The sequence below is a fragment of the Thunnus albacares genome, chromosome 21 (assembly GCF_914725855.1).
Source record: "Thunnus albacares chromosome 21, fThuAlb1.1, whole genome shotgun sequence".
Classification (NCBI taxonomy): domain Eukaryota; kingdom Metazoa; phylum Chordata; class Actinopteri; order Scombriformes; family Scombridae; genus Thunnus; species Thunnus albacares.
This window is the reverse complement of record NC_058126.1, coordinates 13,857,997-13,875,228: the sequence shown is the minus strand read 5'-3', so window position 1 is coordinate 13,875,228 and position 17,232 is coordinate 13,857,997. Positions and strand designations below refer to the sequence as shown.

The 17,232-nt window shown below is 38.6% G+C and overlaps 3 protein-coding genes across 3 annotated transcripts; all 3 read left to right on the top strand.

Annotated features, from left to right (window-relative positions):
• Window positions 1-16: 16 nt before the first annotated feature.
• Window positions 17-5,535, top strand: cops5 (COP9 signalosome subunit 5). Its single transcript, XM_044338851.1, has 9 exons — window positions 17-79; window positions 163-309; window positions 577-811; window positions 2,397-2,525; window positions 2,911-2,976; window positions 3,251-3,336; window positions 3,514-3,625; window positions 4,396-4,544; window positions 5,218-5,535. Exons 2-9 carry the CDS (start codon window positions 173-175, stop codon window positions 5,306-5,308), a joined length of 1,005 nt encoding a protein of 334 aa, XP_044194786.1. The 5' UTR covers window positions 17-79; window positions 163-172; the 3' UTR covers window positions 5,309-5,535.
• A 2,132-nt stretch (window positions 5,536-7,667) lies between these two features.
• ppp1r42 (protein phosphatase 1, regulatory subunit 42) lies at window positions 7,668-13,881 on the top strand. The gene is made up of 9 exons (XM_044340060.1): window positions 7,668-7,799; window positions 8,535-8,758; window positions 8,843-9,009; window positions 9,108-9,246; window positions 10,142-10,258; window positions 11,924-12,041; window positions 12,230-12,364; window positions 12,833-12,920; window positions 13,426-13,881. The coding sequence occupies exons 2-9, from the start codon at window positions 8,627-8,629 to the stop codon at window positions 13,508-13,510; spliced, it is 981 nt and encodes a 326-aa protein (XP_044195995.1). The 5' UTR covers window positions 7,668-7,799; window positions 8,535-8,626; the 3' UTR covers window positions 13,511-13,881.
• Window positions 13,882-13,984: 103 nt separating this feature from the next.
• On the top strand, window positions 13,985-17,129 carry LOC122972746 (transcription factor 24-like). The gene is made up of 2 exons (XM_044340061.1): window positions 13,985-16,148; window positions 16,418-17,129. The coding sequence occupies exons 1-2, from the start codon at window positions 15,723-15,725 to the stop codon at window positions 16,535-16,537; spliced, it is 546 nt and encodes a 181-aa protein (XP_044195996.1). The 5' UTR covers window positions 13,985-15,722; the 3' UTR covers window positions 16,538-17,129.
• The last annotated feature ends 103 nt before the right edge of the window (window positions 17,130-17,232 follow it).

Genomic DNA, 17,232 nt, shown 5'->3' with positions numbered 1-17,232 from the left:
CCCTCCCCCCCGGCGATTGCATTTTGTTGTATTGGTATCATTCACTGTCATGGCTCCCTGAGCAAGTGGCCCCTTTACGGTATCAAAAATCTTGAAGAAATACAACATTTTTCCACTTACTTATCAGAAAAAGGGGGTTTAACGGCTCGTTTTTGTGCTTAGATAGTTCATCATGGCGGGGAGCAGCACGGCTCAGAAAACATGGGAGCTAACTAACAGCATGCAGGAAGTTCAGAGCATTGATGAAATTTACAAATACGACAAAAAGCAACAACAAGAAATCCTCGCTGCGAAGCCATGGACAAAAGAGTAAGTTCAAAATAGTAAAGTGGTATTTGGGTTTTCAATTTGAGTGTTTAAGCGATTGATGAGCTTATCTTCTGGTGTTAGTTGTTGTGTCACTGTGGTTTCTTGTTAGGATACCCTTGGTAGCTTTGCTACAAAGCTAGCATTGGTTTGTTTGTCAACAGCAGCAGAGCAAACTGTTTGCTAATGTGTATTTGCAGCTTTATCCACCCCATAACATCATTCTTAATACGTTTACTATTTAATATGTTATCTCTACTTGATGAATAGCCACCACTACTTCAAGTACTGCAAGATCTCAGCGTTGGCACTGCTGAAGATGGTGATGCATGCCAGGTCTGGAGGAAACCTGGAGGTGATGGGCCTCATGCTGGGCAAGGTGGACGGTGAAACCATGATCATTATGGACAGCTTTGCCTTGCCTGTGGAAGGCACAGAGACCCGAGTTAACGCCCAGGCTGCAGCATATGAATACATGGCTGCCTACATTGAAAATGCCAAACAGGTTGGTCACTGACTTCCATTAAAGGGCAGCTCATGGATTTCATGATTGAGAAAGAATGAACCAAGCTGTGCACACACTCTATTCAGTTCCATAATGTAAATGTATAGTTCACCACGTTCTTTACATGTAATTATGTAATTAATGTGCAGTCATTGTTTATTTCGGGACATGTGGACAGACATGAACCAATATGACTTTATAGACGCCAGTACTGAAAGTGGATACTCTCAGAATCATCATTATTTTTATTGGCCGAGTATGTTTATGCATACAATGAATTTGACTCTGGTTTAGGGGCTCTTAACAGGGTGCAAAATTAATTTTTTTGTCCATCGGCCAAATGGCTGATGAATGTTCAAACTACTAGATTACTACTAGATCAACAGGAAACACCAAAATAAAACAGGATGTAACACCACTCAATAGATTACCATTGGTTTTTTTGCTGGTGAGTGAAGCAAATCTACCAGCCACTTGCATATTTTACCAGCATTTGGCTGGTGGTTGGCGCTAATTTTGTGACCTGGCTCTCAATGTACTTACACAGAATAACAACACAACAATCTTGAGAAATATACACATGGAATGACTAAATACAGGTGAAAATGTTTCTGTTAACTAGATACAAATAGTGCAAAGACGTGAAGAGTGCAAGGAGTGCTGAGATAAATATTAAAAGACATGTTACATTATACATATGTGTATATATATATATATATATATATATATATATATATATATATATATATATATATGTATGTGTGTGTATATATGTAGATAGATAGATAGATAGATAATAGGTAGTTGTGTACAGTATATACAGCCTTGTTTGTAGGTGCAGTGGGTATTCTCAACCTAAAATTGGGCAATATGACCATTAATTAATACCATTAAAAAAACACATATTTTTCATCCATTGGAAATTTTACCATACCACTCATACTGTGGCAGCTGTTACCTTATTATCTCTGATTGTATTTGGCCATTTTAGGTGATGTTACATAGCAATTAGCGGGACTACTGTATGGTAATATAGGATTTTTTTATAAGGGATTTGCATCAATATGATAAAGCACCTTGCTCTGTGAGGTATTTACAGACAGTGAGAAACATTTTACTGTTTCTCACTGTCTTTTCCATTAAGTGTACTGAATCACTATCCTTTATATCAATATTGCAAAATGAAATTACGCATACCCAGATTTTTATCTGCATCATCCACCCTTATATCACCCGTATGGTCCGATACTGTTATTCATGTTTCAAGTGATAGTGCTTAACACTGTATGCCTTTGAACATGGCTGCATTAAGGTAGATGTGGGTTTTGTTTCTTCAAACAAATCCATCATACCTTTATTCTCTTGCTAAATTGACATTTGTTTTAGGTGGCATATTCATTAAAAAAATATAACAAGAATGTCAGTTCTACATATACTCTACATATATAATGTAATCAATATTTTCATTTTATTGTTTTTTTTTTTTTTTTTTTAATCTGCAGTATTTCTGTATGTCGGAGCGTTTTAAAATTGTACCGGCTTTGTGCCTCGAATAACGGCTCACATCGAATCTCTCATCCCTCAGGTTGGACGGCTGGAGAATGCTATTGGCTGGTACCACAGTCACCCCGGCTATGGATGCTGGCTCTCGGGCATAGATGTCAGCACTCAGATGCTCAACCAGCAGTTTCAGGAGCCTTTTGTGGCCGTTGTGGTAAGACAGGAAATAGTAACCATTTTTATTTCAAGTCAACGTTCAGTTCTAAGTGTGCAATGTTAAATTCAGGGAAGTAAGATCTTTTCTTTCTAATACAAGTTAATGTGGGTGTAACTGAGAAGGGCTGAGATTGTTGATGTATGAGTTGTGGGTTTCCATGTAGTACAGATGAATATTTTGCTATTGCAACCATATACACTATTTACACTTCATTTAGTTTAGCAGTGCTTGAATGCCATGGGCGTCGTATAATTAAGTGTGGATTTTCAGCACACTGACAGCCATGGTAGAAGGCTCCTGGTGGCCAGATTTGAGTGGTCCCCGGAGGTTTGTGTGACCTCTGACTTTGTTTTCCTGTTCTACTGTATCTTGCTTCCTACAGATCGACCCCACTCGGACTATTTCTGCAGGGAAAGTCAACCTTGGCGCCTTCAGGACATACCCAAAGGTAAAACAAATACTGTTTATAAGCTCAAAAGTCATAAAATTATTTGCTATTAATGAAGCTTGGACATGTGTGTTTTTTGCTTGTGTTTGTAGTTTTTTCAATTTGGGGTTTTAGAGCTGTATAGTTATACTGTACAGGCTAGAAATGAACTATTTTGTAAACACCTATCTCATGACTAAGTAGTTATTATCTGGTTATATTACAGAAATTCTGAAAATGTGAAAAGCTATTACTGGTATTATTATTTCTCAGCATGTCCTCTCTGGATTTTCAGGGTTACAAACCGCCTGATGAAGGACCCTCAGAGTATCAAACAATCCCCCTGAACAAGATTGAAGACTTCGGTGTACACTGTAAACAGTGAGTGTTCATATAAATCACATTTTTTTCACCATATTAGAGATATTTAAAAGAATACCTCTAAAATATATGTATTGTACAAATCCTATTTTTAAATATGTACCTTTACTCTCTTTATCTTTACTGTATGACACAATAATTGTGCCTCATGGTTTTTCTTTGATCTATCTTTTTTAGGTATTACGCCTTGGAGGTAACTTACTTTAAGTCCTCCCTCGATAGAAAGCTCCTGGAACTCCTTTGGAATAAATATTGGGTCAATACCTTAAGTTCTTCAAGTCTCCTTACGGTATGTATGCAACTTTAAAAATCAAAATGTTTGCTAATTAATTTGACATTTTGATTTATGGTTAATTATTACACTATAACTCATTGAGACATGTGGTCACCAGCTTGTGATGTTGTGATTTATTGCCGCCTATTAGCCAGGAGTCTTTGTTTATTGATGTTAGTAATAAGGTTAATGTGAACTTTGTGACAAGGGAGATGAGTATTAAAATTGCATCCAACTCCAGTGATACAGATGCTGTCATGGATCATCCCCCCCCTCCCACTTCGGGTCAGTCTAAAGATTGAAAGCCCCTCATGTGAATTCCCATTGTTGATCCAGTCACTCTGTCCCGAGCTTGACTAAACAGTGTAAATAGGCATCAGGCTTATCCAAACAGTTAGCTCTTTGCATTCTGGATGAAGATGAATTGACTAGATGTCAGGAACGAGCTGCTCCATGGGTGACAGGCTTTGTCAGTTGCTACACTGTCGCGCCAAGTCAGGGGCCCCTACGTCATTGTGTTTTAATTACCTTTTCCACTAAAAACATGGCCTCACCTTAAGCAAACGTTTCACTGACTTCTTTTCATTCACCACAGAGCACAAAGTGTCTCCGCAGCTTGTTAGACGGATTTGTTGCCATCCTGCAAAATTCTTGTTCTTTGTGGAAAATCTGTTATCTGGCTTTTGTTGGGAAATTGTGCATGAATTGGTTTCTGTGTGCCTGTGTTTGTTTGTGTGTGTGTGTGTGTGTGTGTGTGTGTGTGTGTGTGTGTGCTGGATGGTCAGAACTCGGACTACACCACAGGCCAGGTGTTTGACCTGTCGGAGAAGCTGGAGCAGTCAGAGGCCCAGCTGGGTAGAGGCAGCTTTATGCTTGGGTTGGACACACATGACAGGAAGTCTGAGGACAAACTGGCCAAAGCAACACGAGATAGGTAAACCTTGCACTTTGAAAAGAGAGGTTGTATACTTAAACATGAACTTGTAATTATTTTGGGCACTATTACTATAGTGTTAACTCCTGCTCCCCCACTGCTTAAATTATATATCCTAACAAGAAAGTGGGTTAATGCTTATTTTTTGTTACTGTGTTGATATTCAGTGTTTGCTTACTCAACTGGTTTGTTAATAATACATCCTTATTCTAATGTTAATAACTCGTAATCTCATGTAAGACGTGTTGTTTTTGTCACATTTCAACTAATAACTTCATTATCACATCCCAGAATTAAATTTTTATTTATTTAATTGGGAATTATGTACTGGTATGTATAAGTAATAGAAATGTGTTTGTTTTTTTTAATGCCAGTTTAAATTTTAAGTTTTTGTTAAATATGTTACTGATATGTAGTATTTAAATTTACAAGTAGTTTGATAAAAAACAGAAAAGGAAGAACATTTTCCATTGTTTTATTTTGTTTATGCAACACATTGAATGATTAAGAACCGATAAAAGAGGCTGAAGATAAAGACTTAGAAACATCACTTTTACTATTTGTTCCTCTTGGAGGTCTGTTAATACCAGTGTAGATGTTACAGCTCTGTATGCTGTGTCTGTTTTTCTGGGTATTTGAACTAATCTCCATTTTTCACCGTGGTTTATTTTAGCTGCAAGACAACCATAGAAGCAATTCATGGTCTGATGTCTCAAGTCATTAAGGACAAACTCTTCAATCAAATCAACACATCCGGCAATTAGACCTGAACCACGAGCCGATTTGGATTTCACCCGGAAATGTTTTCTTGTGCATGTCTAGCACTTACTGGTTTATGGTTTATGTTTTACTTCTTAGGGTAGTATTAGCTGTTTGGTTTTTTTTCTCTTTGGGCTTTTTTTAATTCATTTCTTTCTTTTGTCCTAATAATGGCCAAGAAATCCAGTCAGGAAACATGCAAAAATAAAACATAAAAAGTGCAAAAACTGTATCTGGGTATTTTATACTTTTTAAACAATCTGATGTGATTTTATTCCAGTCAAAATTGTGCAACATAAAGTTTTTTGTAGCTGGTAAATTGATGTTTCACTGGTGTATTAATGTGGACATTTATAGATATAGTACAGTATTCTTAAGGCGTGAGGCAAGTGGCATTGTGTCACTTCATGCTCTGGCTGTTGCTAAAAAACTCTCTTGCAGCACAACATTTAAACACACACCATGGTTGCATTTAACACACAACCTAACCTAACACTGGTCCGTCATTCAAGTGCAGCCTGTCATAGCATTACATAATGGAACAACAAACTCAAGCTTCTGCGTAGGCTCAAAGGGAATCGGCTGGCATGTGTGGGATGTCTCTGCGGAGTCACTCCCAGCACAGTTTGGCTTTCAGTGGTACACAGTCCGGCGGAGTGGCCAGCTCGTCAAGTTGTGGTGTGGCAGTGATGCAGCGCAGAAACAGAAGCCGTACACACTGGAGTCTATTCACCCAAAGTGTCTGCTCTCCATCGAAGCAGGCACTCACCAAGTCTGCCTTTTTTTAAAGACAGACGCATTGGCCTGGGTTTGTGTCATGTCTTTTTTTTTTATCGTATTGTAATGGCTGAATGTATATTTTTGATGTCATGTATCACTGAGAAGAAAATCCCAGTGGGACAGTGGAGGTGTCTGTTTTTTCTCATGTATATATGAGCTTTGGCACCACATCTTATAATGATTTTCTTTTACCATTATTTAAGCCATGTTTTAAAAATGGAGGGTGTTCAGTATAGCGGTTTAGGAAGAAGAAACTTATTAGATTATGTTTAATGTAATTTAGGAATTCGCAATTTTTGAATAGGTCCTCTGCACACATGGTCTAGTGAATAGCTCATGTTTTTGCCAGATATTTAAATGTATTACATGGATGACTGTCACAGTGCTGAGAAAGTATTTAAAGAATGCACTTCTTAAACGCTTTCACCTAATGTTTGGTCTTTCATGGTGATTTCAGAATCGGTAAAACATGTTGAACTCATTGGACATATAAATATTGTGATTATCACCAGATGGACATTTGTATGCATGACTAAAGGTGGAATAAGAAAATTTATGTAAATTCTAATCAAGTCAAATTGTGGGCAGCCAAAAATCCATTACACATGTATTTTTACCTTACTCTTTTAGCATTTAGCAACTTTCTAATTCCAAAATATGTTCCCCATTACTATAAAAAAAGGTTTTCACAGATTGCACAGGAATGCCTCCTCCTTTTGCTGTCCACACCAAAATAAAGTGGTTTAATGGTATGAGCAATTCAGTGATTCGACACCGGCTGATATGAGAGCAGCAGATTGATAAGGCTCATGATTAATAGCTATGGGTAGCTACAGTATTAAGGCCCTTATAGAGTTAATGACCCCACTAAGGTCTGTAGATGTTATGTTTAGTTTGCCTCTCAGAGGAATTCACCCCACAAGCGAATGTGGTGCCGTGTGTGAAGGAGTTGAACCCAGCTCAGAGAGCTGGAGGTGCCACACTTCCTCTCTGCCATGTGCTTCTGCATAAGTGGAGGTAAGTCACTCCCTCACAGGAAACCTAGGTCTTGACATCATATAGATTAACAATGCAGGGGTCACTGCGAGTGGTTGTGACTTGGCATGTGTTGCCAGGACAGATAGACACTATTTGATTGGAGAAATGTCATCTTGGCTGCAAAAAAAGAGAAAGTCAGAGAGTATGAACACATAAATTTAGTGTACATCGAGTTCCTTGAGTTTTTTATTTGTAAAAATCCCCTATTTTGACTTCAGCACAGAATAGTTTGAACCATTCCTGTTTAAAGACCTTACTGCATTTGCATTACAGAATAAAAGGTCAGAATTTGTCTATATGTTGTAAAATGGTTGTGGTTTTGTGTGAAAGGTGCAAATGGTGCAACTGCACTGTGGCAACCTGTGGTTTTGCCAAACATATCTATATATATTTAGTTTTGTTTTTATTTGCAACTATACAATTAAAATGCAATTAAATTAACTCTAAATTAATGTATTATTATATTATGAATGCTTGGTTGTAACCCAAATAATACAAAAGCCATAATATGCAGACGTATCATCTTTGCCAAAATCTGAACCATCACACTGACTCACCGCTGCCTTGGTTTCCATAGCAACAGTTTGGTATCCCCAAACAAAGCAGCCAAAAAAACTTCGCCCTTTGCTTCACAACTTCTCTGTAACCTCGAATATAACTCGCTGCAGACCTCGCAAGGTAGGAGAGTTTACTTTATGTGTTATATACGTTAAAATTCACCAGAAATATAAAGGAGTGACACGAAATAGCTACTGCTGTGTCAGGGTAGCTTTTAAGCTAGCTATGAATGTTAACGTTAGCCATAGCTGTCTAGGCTATACAGTCCGGTTGAATTCATAACATCCTACTGGAAGTTTTCTGGGCCTTTCGCTAGCTATCTGTATTAATTTAAGAGCTGTGTCTTTCTCTCCTCACCACCACATTTTCTCTCTCTATACACAAACACTGGCTGCTGTATGATTAGCAGCAGGGGATGTATCATAAAGCACTTTTAAATGAAGTAAAAGCAAAGTGCAAATTGTCATATTTCAATGTTAGGTCAAGCAGTCAAACAAGCCCCGTGGGTGCTAAATAACATGAAGTACTGGACCCTCTGCTCAGTCTGTTTGGGGAATTGACCACGCTTAATTACAACACAAATTGAGTGGTCACCCAACCTTTGGCCTCTCAGCAAGTTTCCTGGAGAGTAGTTTCTTTTTTCTCTCCTTTTTTGGTCATCAATTATCCCTAATTGTGAATTGACAACTGGATTTTAGCCCGTTTAAAGTTCTGCGTAGGGGTTAATCTTTGCCTGTCATTTGTGGTTACAAATACAGAACTAATGTGGCAATGTGTAAATAGGCAATTCAGAGGAACATTTGTTTGCCTGCTAAGATCTATTTCAGCTCACATGTGTCTATTTTTCTCCCTCAGACAGACAGACAGCTCCAGTCACTGCTGTGGGCTGAACGCTTGGCTGAAGCTGAAAAGGATCCTCACTGAAGCAGCGAATGTGACAAGCCACCATGGTACGCCTGACCATAGATCTGATCGCTAAATCTAGAAACCACTTCAAAAAGAAAAGGGGCCTCTCCTTGCCGGAGTACCTCAAGACACTTACCCACCTCCACTTTTTCAGCAAGAATATCGAGGATATTGTGAGTAGCCAATATTAACGCTGGCGCTTTTGATTCTGTGCTTTTCTTCCTCTCATGTGCCTCACGTTGTCATTCTGTTTTCAGGGTGATCTGTCCATGTGTAGAAACCTCACTGTTCTCTACCTGTATGACAATCAGATCACACATATCTGCAACCTCGGCTTCGCTTACAACCTCACCCATCTGTATATGCAGAACAACAACATCTCACAAATAGATAATCTCTCTAACCTTCAGAAGCTCTCCAAGCTGTAAGTAGACATGTTTAGCCGATTTATGTCCTACGCTGTGACAATCATTCAGAGTCTTAGGTGTGTATGAACATGTGTGTGGCTTCTCTGCTCTGTAGGTATCTTGGTGGAAACAGGATTGCAGTGGTGGAGGGCTTAGAGCAGCTCAGTGAGCTTAAGGAGCTTCATCTGGAGAATCAGAGGCTGGCACCAGGGGAGAAGTTGCTCCTTGACCCCAGGACTCTCCGTTCTCTCGCTGTATGACCTATTTTTACTCTGTTCAGTACAAAGATAGTAAGAAAAAAGGATGATCCACACTCCCTGTGTAATTTATTGGGCTCTCTCTTCATTTAAAATTAAATTTTCTAAGTAATTAAAATATCAGATGGCTGCCTTATTTTCTCTCCTTACCACACAAGGATATGTGCGGTGTATCCGCCTGGTAGGTTATCACATCCATAGGTAAAGATTTCTCAGATTTCTCACAGGCCAGTGATCCATGTAAAAGCAGTATTGTGCTGGGTTTGATGATGTCAAAGAGACCTCTGTTGCTCTCTCTGGTCTGACAAATCAGTTAGGTCTGTTTACTTCGTTTACTGCCCAGGCCATGGATAAACACACCAAAAGTCTCAGCTTCTTGTTTGTTTGGATAATTAAAGAAATTGCTGTGCAAATTTAAAGAGTTCCAGCTTTTTATAAATGTGCCATTATAGAACTTCAAACCAAGGTGAATATTTAGAAACAGCACTATCTAGAGTCTGATTTGGACCCGATCCTAGTAGTTCAGACATGCGAAGGGAAGAAATGTTGCAGGCCAAGAGAACAGATATAAAAAATACAGTTCATTGCAGATTTATTTTGGGCTCACAACAGTACTGCAAAGTGCTTCTGCTAAGAAGCTGTCATCATAAGGAAACACTCAAATAAAGCTGTTTCAGTGTGTGTAAATTTGTGTTAATGTACTCTGTGATTTTAGCCTTTTTCTGTTCGATAGGTGTAATGTCAACACAAATCATATCTTTTGTTGAATTGTGCTGGGTTTTCTCCTTAAGTGTTATATGTATAATATATATACATATTTATTTCAAATATTCTGTTATATTTACCATAAAATTAACCCTTCTCTTTTCATGAATATGAATTCTTTGCACAGGAATCTCTCTGTGTCTTGAATATCAACAACAACAACATTGATGAAATCCGGGACCTGGCAGTGCTGAAGGAAATCCAGCATTTTTCTGCTGCTGACAATAAATTTCACAATATGGAGGTAAATATAGCCTTTTTTTTTAAACTAACCTTTCAAGACTTTTTCCATTTTTCTGCAGAATTACACAAGTAGAAACTGACTGCATGCTTTGCACTGTGCAGTCCAAGTAAACAGTACCACATCACAGCAACTACGCATGACACGGCACATTAAAATCATACATACCATCATATTAGGGTGATTGGGTTAGCATTAACATTGTTCCGTAGCTTTCTGCAGTGATGTGTGAAATGATATGGAGAACAGGGTTCTAAAGAACCAAATCCTGCAAATCCCGCCATACGTTCCCAGTCTCCATGACTCGCACAGGGTCAGAATTATTCAACAAATCAGCAAGCCATTCCCTGGAGAATTTCCTCGCTGACAGCTTTAAACAAGCACAAGTTTCTCTCTTTCCTGGGGAGGCTGATTTTTCCTCTCTGCCTTAGAATCCTGTGTCTGATACTTTAAACCACCAGTACTTAACTGTATGGGAGATTCATCTGAAACAGATATGATTTATGCTCACTGGCATTATGCTTGCTTTTGAGACCCACTCTCTGGACGGCATTCATTTTTCTTCTTGAACTGACATTAACTGAAAAGCTTATTGGCTGAATTGAAAAGGGTTTAATCATTCTTTCTTATTGGCATTGAACACCAGTGTGACACATTGAAAGCACTTTATAATTGACTATATTGCTAAAGCTACTTTCTTAACACAAGTGATTTTCTTTTGAGAACATTGATGCAGGTAATTGCTGTACACGTGTCATTTTTTAGCAGATATCTCCTATAATTTATACAACCCGTCTGCCACTATTGATTCCGCAAAGACAGCGCTCCGAAGGATCAATCCCTCCTTCTGCACCATTTGGTCAGAATCCAGAGGAAACATTATGGATTTTTAAAATAGATTATGACAGGCAGTCAGCCAGGGTGACAAATGGGGAGCATCTTTGGAGGCCGTTAGCCGTGTGCAGGGCAGAGAGGACAGGGGAATCGAAGCCCTGGTCAAATACAGGTTCATAACTGGCCCATCATTAGTCCAGGCGAGAGAGTCAGCCAAGCTTAGTGAGTTGCAAGCCTTTGCTGTTCTCCACGCCCCCGCGTGGGGGGCAATTTGGCGCTGGGCTGCTCTTCAGTGAGGGCCTTCTGAGTGACGGCCCTGACACGATCATTTATCAAAGCTTGGGAGCGCGCGGTGCTCAGGGGTCCCCTCTGAACTGATTGCAGCACGGGCTGGAAAAGTGGAAGCGCTTTGGCCGAGACAGGAAGGCAATGAACAATCAGAGCGTGTCCAGAGAGTATTCATATTTCCAGGCTTGGATTAATGTGCCTTTAGATAAACATACAACTGCAGGCAACTCGCTGGAGGAGCCAACCTCACATTGCCCCAGGAGAAAACTTGTAGTTACATGACACCGGCGACACTGTTTATTAAAATAGACTGATGTGTTGTTTATGCACTTTCCATTGGCCCTTGTGCTTCACATTACCATTCACTTATACCACATCTTTAAAAGTTTTCCCGATGTGTTTCTCTGATCTGTAATCATATTATAACTATGCGTCATATTTGTTTAGTCACTGAGCATAGTTGTGGTGATGCAGAATTGCCATTTGAGTCATTGGTGGAAGAAACAAAAACACATGATAGGTGAAGTTTTTTTTGTGCATTTTCAGGAGTTGGAGGATGTGTTCAGCCACTGGCCTCGGCTACTTCAAATGGATTTGAGTGGAAATCCTGCGTGTAAAAAAACGAAGTACAGAGACCGCCTGATAACCGTGTGCAAAAGACTCGGTGAAGTATTACTCACCTTCTCCTTGATTGACGACCTATTTTGTGCTCTTTATTGCTTTGACATTAAGGCGCCACTTTATGATAAAATGTAAACACTAAAATCTGTTCACTCTACAAACATACTAATGAAGAATGTGATTATTTGTTTACATTTTTTGTTTGTATTATTTCTGTATTTATTTTTATAGAGATTCTCGATGGCCGGGAAATTAATGAGTTGACCAGACAGTTTCTTATTAACTGGAAAGCATCCAAAGAGGCCAAGAAGAAAAAAAACAACAAACACATGCTGACTGGACCGCTGGTCCCCCATCCCTTAACAAGTAAGACACTAAATTCTGCACTTTTTAAAAATCTACTGTAACATCTTTGCCCACATAATCACAATTATTCTTAATTACAATTTATGAAATCAAGTATGTTTAAGAAAATTGGCCCATAAATGTCTTACAGTAATTTTAATCTTCCTAATATTTATTCACTTTACTTTGTTTTTGCGTGGTTTTTTTGGTCATATCTTTGCTTCAGTTACATGTAAGGATTTTTAAAGTGTATTAGAAATGCAATAGTCTGTATAGCCACAATACTAAAAAACTTAAAAGATATTGTAATTTTCAGCAAAATGTGGAAACCACAAAAAATGTTGTGTTAACTGAATTTATGGTAACTTGTTTAAAAGACTCACATATTTATTCCTGTAAACATATTTATCATTCTTCACTTCATTATGCTGTGAAGGTTTGTACACATTTGAATTTGTGTGTTTTGCTTTGACTTTGTTTATATCCCAGATGACTTTAACGTGGGTCAGGGTCCACATCCTGGTCACATCTACAGCAACGCTAATGTGCAGAGATGGCAGCCGCACCAGTCTCTCAGGTCCAGTATCATAGTTCACTCAGATGAAGCACGAGAGTACACGTTTTTCACTGACTCTATTTTTTTTTTTTTACTAAATTATTAAACTCTAGAAATTCAATCCTCAGTGTTTTATCTTTAAAACTGCACAACCAGCGGCCGCGCAGAATTAATATGCCTTTGATGAAACATACAAATTATGTGTGATGACATCTGCTAATAGGTTTGAACTCACCCTACATCCTGTTCCGTCGTATAGCTCCCCTCAAAATCCATGTGACAAACATTATTAAGTTTAAGTTAAGTTAATTTGTAATCATGTTTATTTGGCGACACTTCGATTGACATTATGTGTTTATTTGGATAAATAAAAAGATTACCATAGTACTGTCTAGCTGTGTTGAAATTAAAAAAGGATATTTACTAAATGTATTGCTACAAAGTAATTTTAAGGGAAGATTTCTCTGTTAGTTGATGCATGATCCAGTAACGTTTGCTTTTTCATACATTCTTCTTTCTCTTATAGGGCACAAAAATTAAAGATTCCTATGAGTAGACTACTCAACCATATGGCTGTGTCATCAGCCATCTGCAGTCCTGTGGATGCTTGAGACAAACTCTCCACCTACTCTTCACACACACACAATTTAACCGCAGCACAAGACTGGTGCTACTGCTTTGTTTAAGCATCTTGGTCATCATAATAGCAGTGAATCTTTTATCCTTTTATATTTGACAGGACAGAAAACTGTGTGATATCCATAGCTGCAGTCTCTTCTGAGTTACTGCAATATTCTTGACGCAGTGGATGAAATAGTTGGTCTGGTTTATAAGATTAACATTTTTACTGTCAAAAAACTATGTTCAAATGTTTTGATTTTATCTTTCTCTGTCACCTAATCTACACTGCTGTAAATTAGTTAAAAGGTCTGGAAATTGTCTGCTGTTGTTAAAAAATTTAACAGTAAAACAGTGAATGAAAGGTTTGTTCACATTTATTTGCCTTGCTTCAACAGCTGCTTTATTTCTAATTACAATTTTGGGTCTGAGGATAGAAATAATTTGTCTAACTCAAACTGTGCTTTGCTGCCAGTCCTACATTTTCTAGGGCGTGTGTACTTTTTCATGGATTTTAGCAAATAGGAGTGGCATAATCTAAATGATCAATCTGCCTTATCATAACAAGGCTTTACATTATCCAAAGTTAATAACATAACCCATGCTTCTATTCAATCAACTGTGATAAATGATGCAACCCTTATTTATATCAAATACAGTAACAACACGGATGTATTTATTGTCAGCATTGTTGCTAAATATTTGAATGAGTTTTTAGGAGCCACGTGGGTGTGTAACCCCTGAAAGATGCGGGGTAATTAGAGACACAAGCTTACTTAACCTTCCTTTTGCTTCGCCTTATAATTAGTGGCCCGGAGCAATACTGTTACTCCATCCTTACAAAAACAATGTTTATTAAGAACAGTCCGAGGATATACATATTATGAATAATTCCTTTCATTAATTTGCCGACATCTCCGTTTGGAGCCCTGAAAATCAGAGTGATTAATTTATGAGTCTCACAAGAATTTCCTCAATGCCTGCCTGTTGATTGCAGTGCTGGACTTTATTTATTAGCTGTTCCAATGAGCTTGCAATTCAAGACACACTGGCAATTAGTCAAATGTTTTGCATATCACCTTACACTTGTCAGTTTCTCTTCATGGTCAACTGCAAATAACGTTTTGATAGACTAGTCTTTATTTCTAACCATGGAAAGCATATTTTGGAGGTAATTTTGACTACATTTCTTTCCTTTTTGCCACTTTTTGATAGGCTTATAAAGAAAATACAGTGTCGGATTCGCAGCCAATTAGAATGGGATATGGCCCACCACATATCAGAGTTGAAGGAAAAGAGAGTCCAGCCTCTGGCGTTGAAAACGAGCCTCTACTGCCCTCAGACAGAAACAAGTTAGAGAGGGGAGAGAGCAGTCTTCTCCACTGCGAGGGAGTGTTATGGGGCGAGTGATTAATTACGTCGGAGTGAAATACTTGTCTACCGCTTTGTGTATCCAATAAATTAAGGGCTCCTGAGACTTTTACGCACACAGGTGAAGTGTTGGATGCGCGTACAGGAACCGCTGCGCACCCTTTCTGCAGACGCGCCACTTTATAAGGATAAGCTGGACGTGGAGTGGGACAATTCTACATTGAGGAGCAAATTCTGTATCCTATAGAAGCCGTCTTTGGATTGCCTTCATGTCGTTTTTCAAGACAGCGCCTTGGAGAAATACCAGAGGTAAATTCCATATCAGACCACCAACCAGAAACTGCTCTCATGAGTTTGTACACTGGCAATATGCCTGGTAGGGGCTTCACTTGCATGTCTTTCACATGTCACCGTGTAATCAGAACTAATTCATGTTTCTTTAGAGCAACATTGGACAGTTGTGTATAATTTGGCTTTTTAAAGTTTTGTTTATTACTGGGTGTGTTGTCTGTCTAATGTGCAATTTGTCAACAGACATTTTCAATAAGTGACTGCAGACCAGAGAACATAAGTTATGGTTTAATTAATAAAAAAAACAATGACAATATCTTAAATATTTATGAATTATAATATAAGTTAAAAGTTAAGTTAAACAGAGAACACAGGGATACTAGACTACAATAAATAATTAATAAGTTATGTCTAAAATAAGTTAGTCAAATGTAACTTGAGTTCAAATCAAATGTGCAATATAACGGGCCGGATAAACCACTAAAAGTGACATGGTGTTTTGATAATTCATCTGTAATTCTTCAGGTTTGTAAGTGCACCCCGATGGTTGGAAGACAGACTCTCGGAATGCACAGCGGTCAGTGCTCCGGGACTGTGGTGGATGACAGTCCTCCATCCAGTCCAAGTTCCAGTCCCAGTCCAGACGGTCGTCGTCGGGAGCTCCAGCGGGCCAGGGTACTTCAGGCCGGCGGGCTCGGCGGCAGAGGACGCCCGGCGGCAGCTAACGCAGCGCGGGAGAGGAGTCGAGTGCAAACTCTGAGAACCGCGTTCCTGGAGCTACAAAGGACTTTGCCGTCCGTTCCGCCGGACACCAAGCTGTCCAAACTCGACGTGTTGATACTGGCCACCACCTACATTGCCCATTTGACTCGAACACTACAAGAGGAAGGCACGGAGGAGGGAGAGAGCACAAAACAAACAGATGCGTTACACTCATTAAAAGGTGATGGCTACCTGCACCCAGTGAAGGTCAGTAATAATAATAATAGTAAATAATAATAATACTAATATTATTATTAATAATAATAATGATAATAAAGGTCTGGTAGCTGTTGATCTATTGTATCAGTAGGCTACATTATAAAATTGTTTTGATAAATTGACTGAATGAAACTTCTTACTGTATATATCCATTGTTCGGGTACTTATATATTTTAAAGCAAATGTTACATAATTTGAAATAGTGCACCCATGGTGGCCTTTACATTAATTTAATAACAGATTAAATGTCTTTACAGAAATGGCCGATGCGATCCAGACTGTACGTCGGAGCTACGGGACAGTTCCTGAACACCACACATCCTTCAGATTCAGAGAATCAAGGCCCATCATCGTCCAAATCCAAGGAACAGGCTTAAATTATCTGTATGAAACTGTTTCATATTTGCATGAGTGTTGCTGTTTATTCTGGCAGCAGCAGCATGAGTGTAGAACAAATTAAACGGATTTTACTTCCACTGAGCCCGCTCCATGTGGACATTGTAAATTAATATATTACGTGAATTTTAATGTATGAGAAAGCATACATTATGTTTCTCTGTTGTTGTTATTTTGGCTTATCCTGCGTTGTGCAGTTCCATACATGTCCCAGGTATGATATTTGTAGAAATTCCGTGGGGTAATGAGTCCGTCATGCTTGAAGTGTGCACTTTCAGTTGAAACATTTGCACTAAATGCATGTGTGAATAACTTAACATCTGTCATGTGAAGTGGTCTGTCAGAGAGTCAACAATGGTGGCTCCTCATCTCATGTTCCTTCTTATTTTTACATGCATGGTTGTAAATGTGTTTGTGAATAAATGACTTCAGTGAAAGAAGACATGTCTCATAAAGTTTTAAAAAATAATCGAGAATCGGTTTAAGAAAAGTGAAAACGAAAAATAATTGAACGTAGAGATTATGACATAATTAATTGTAATATAATAAATAAACTGAGTTACTGCTACTTTACTTATTTACCACTTAACGGTATGTATTTGCTGGCTTTTTTTTTTTTTTTTATCATTGTTCGTGGTCATCGGACAGACTCTCCTCTTCTATGACAATTAGCAGC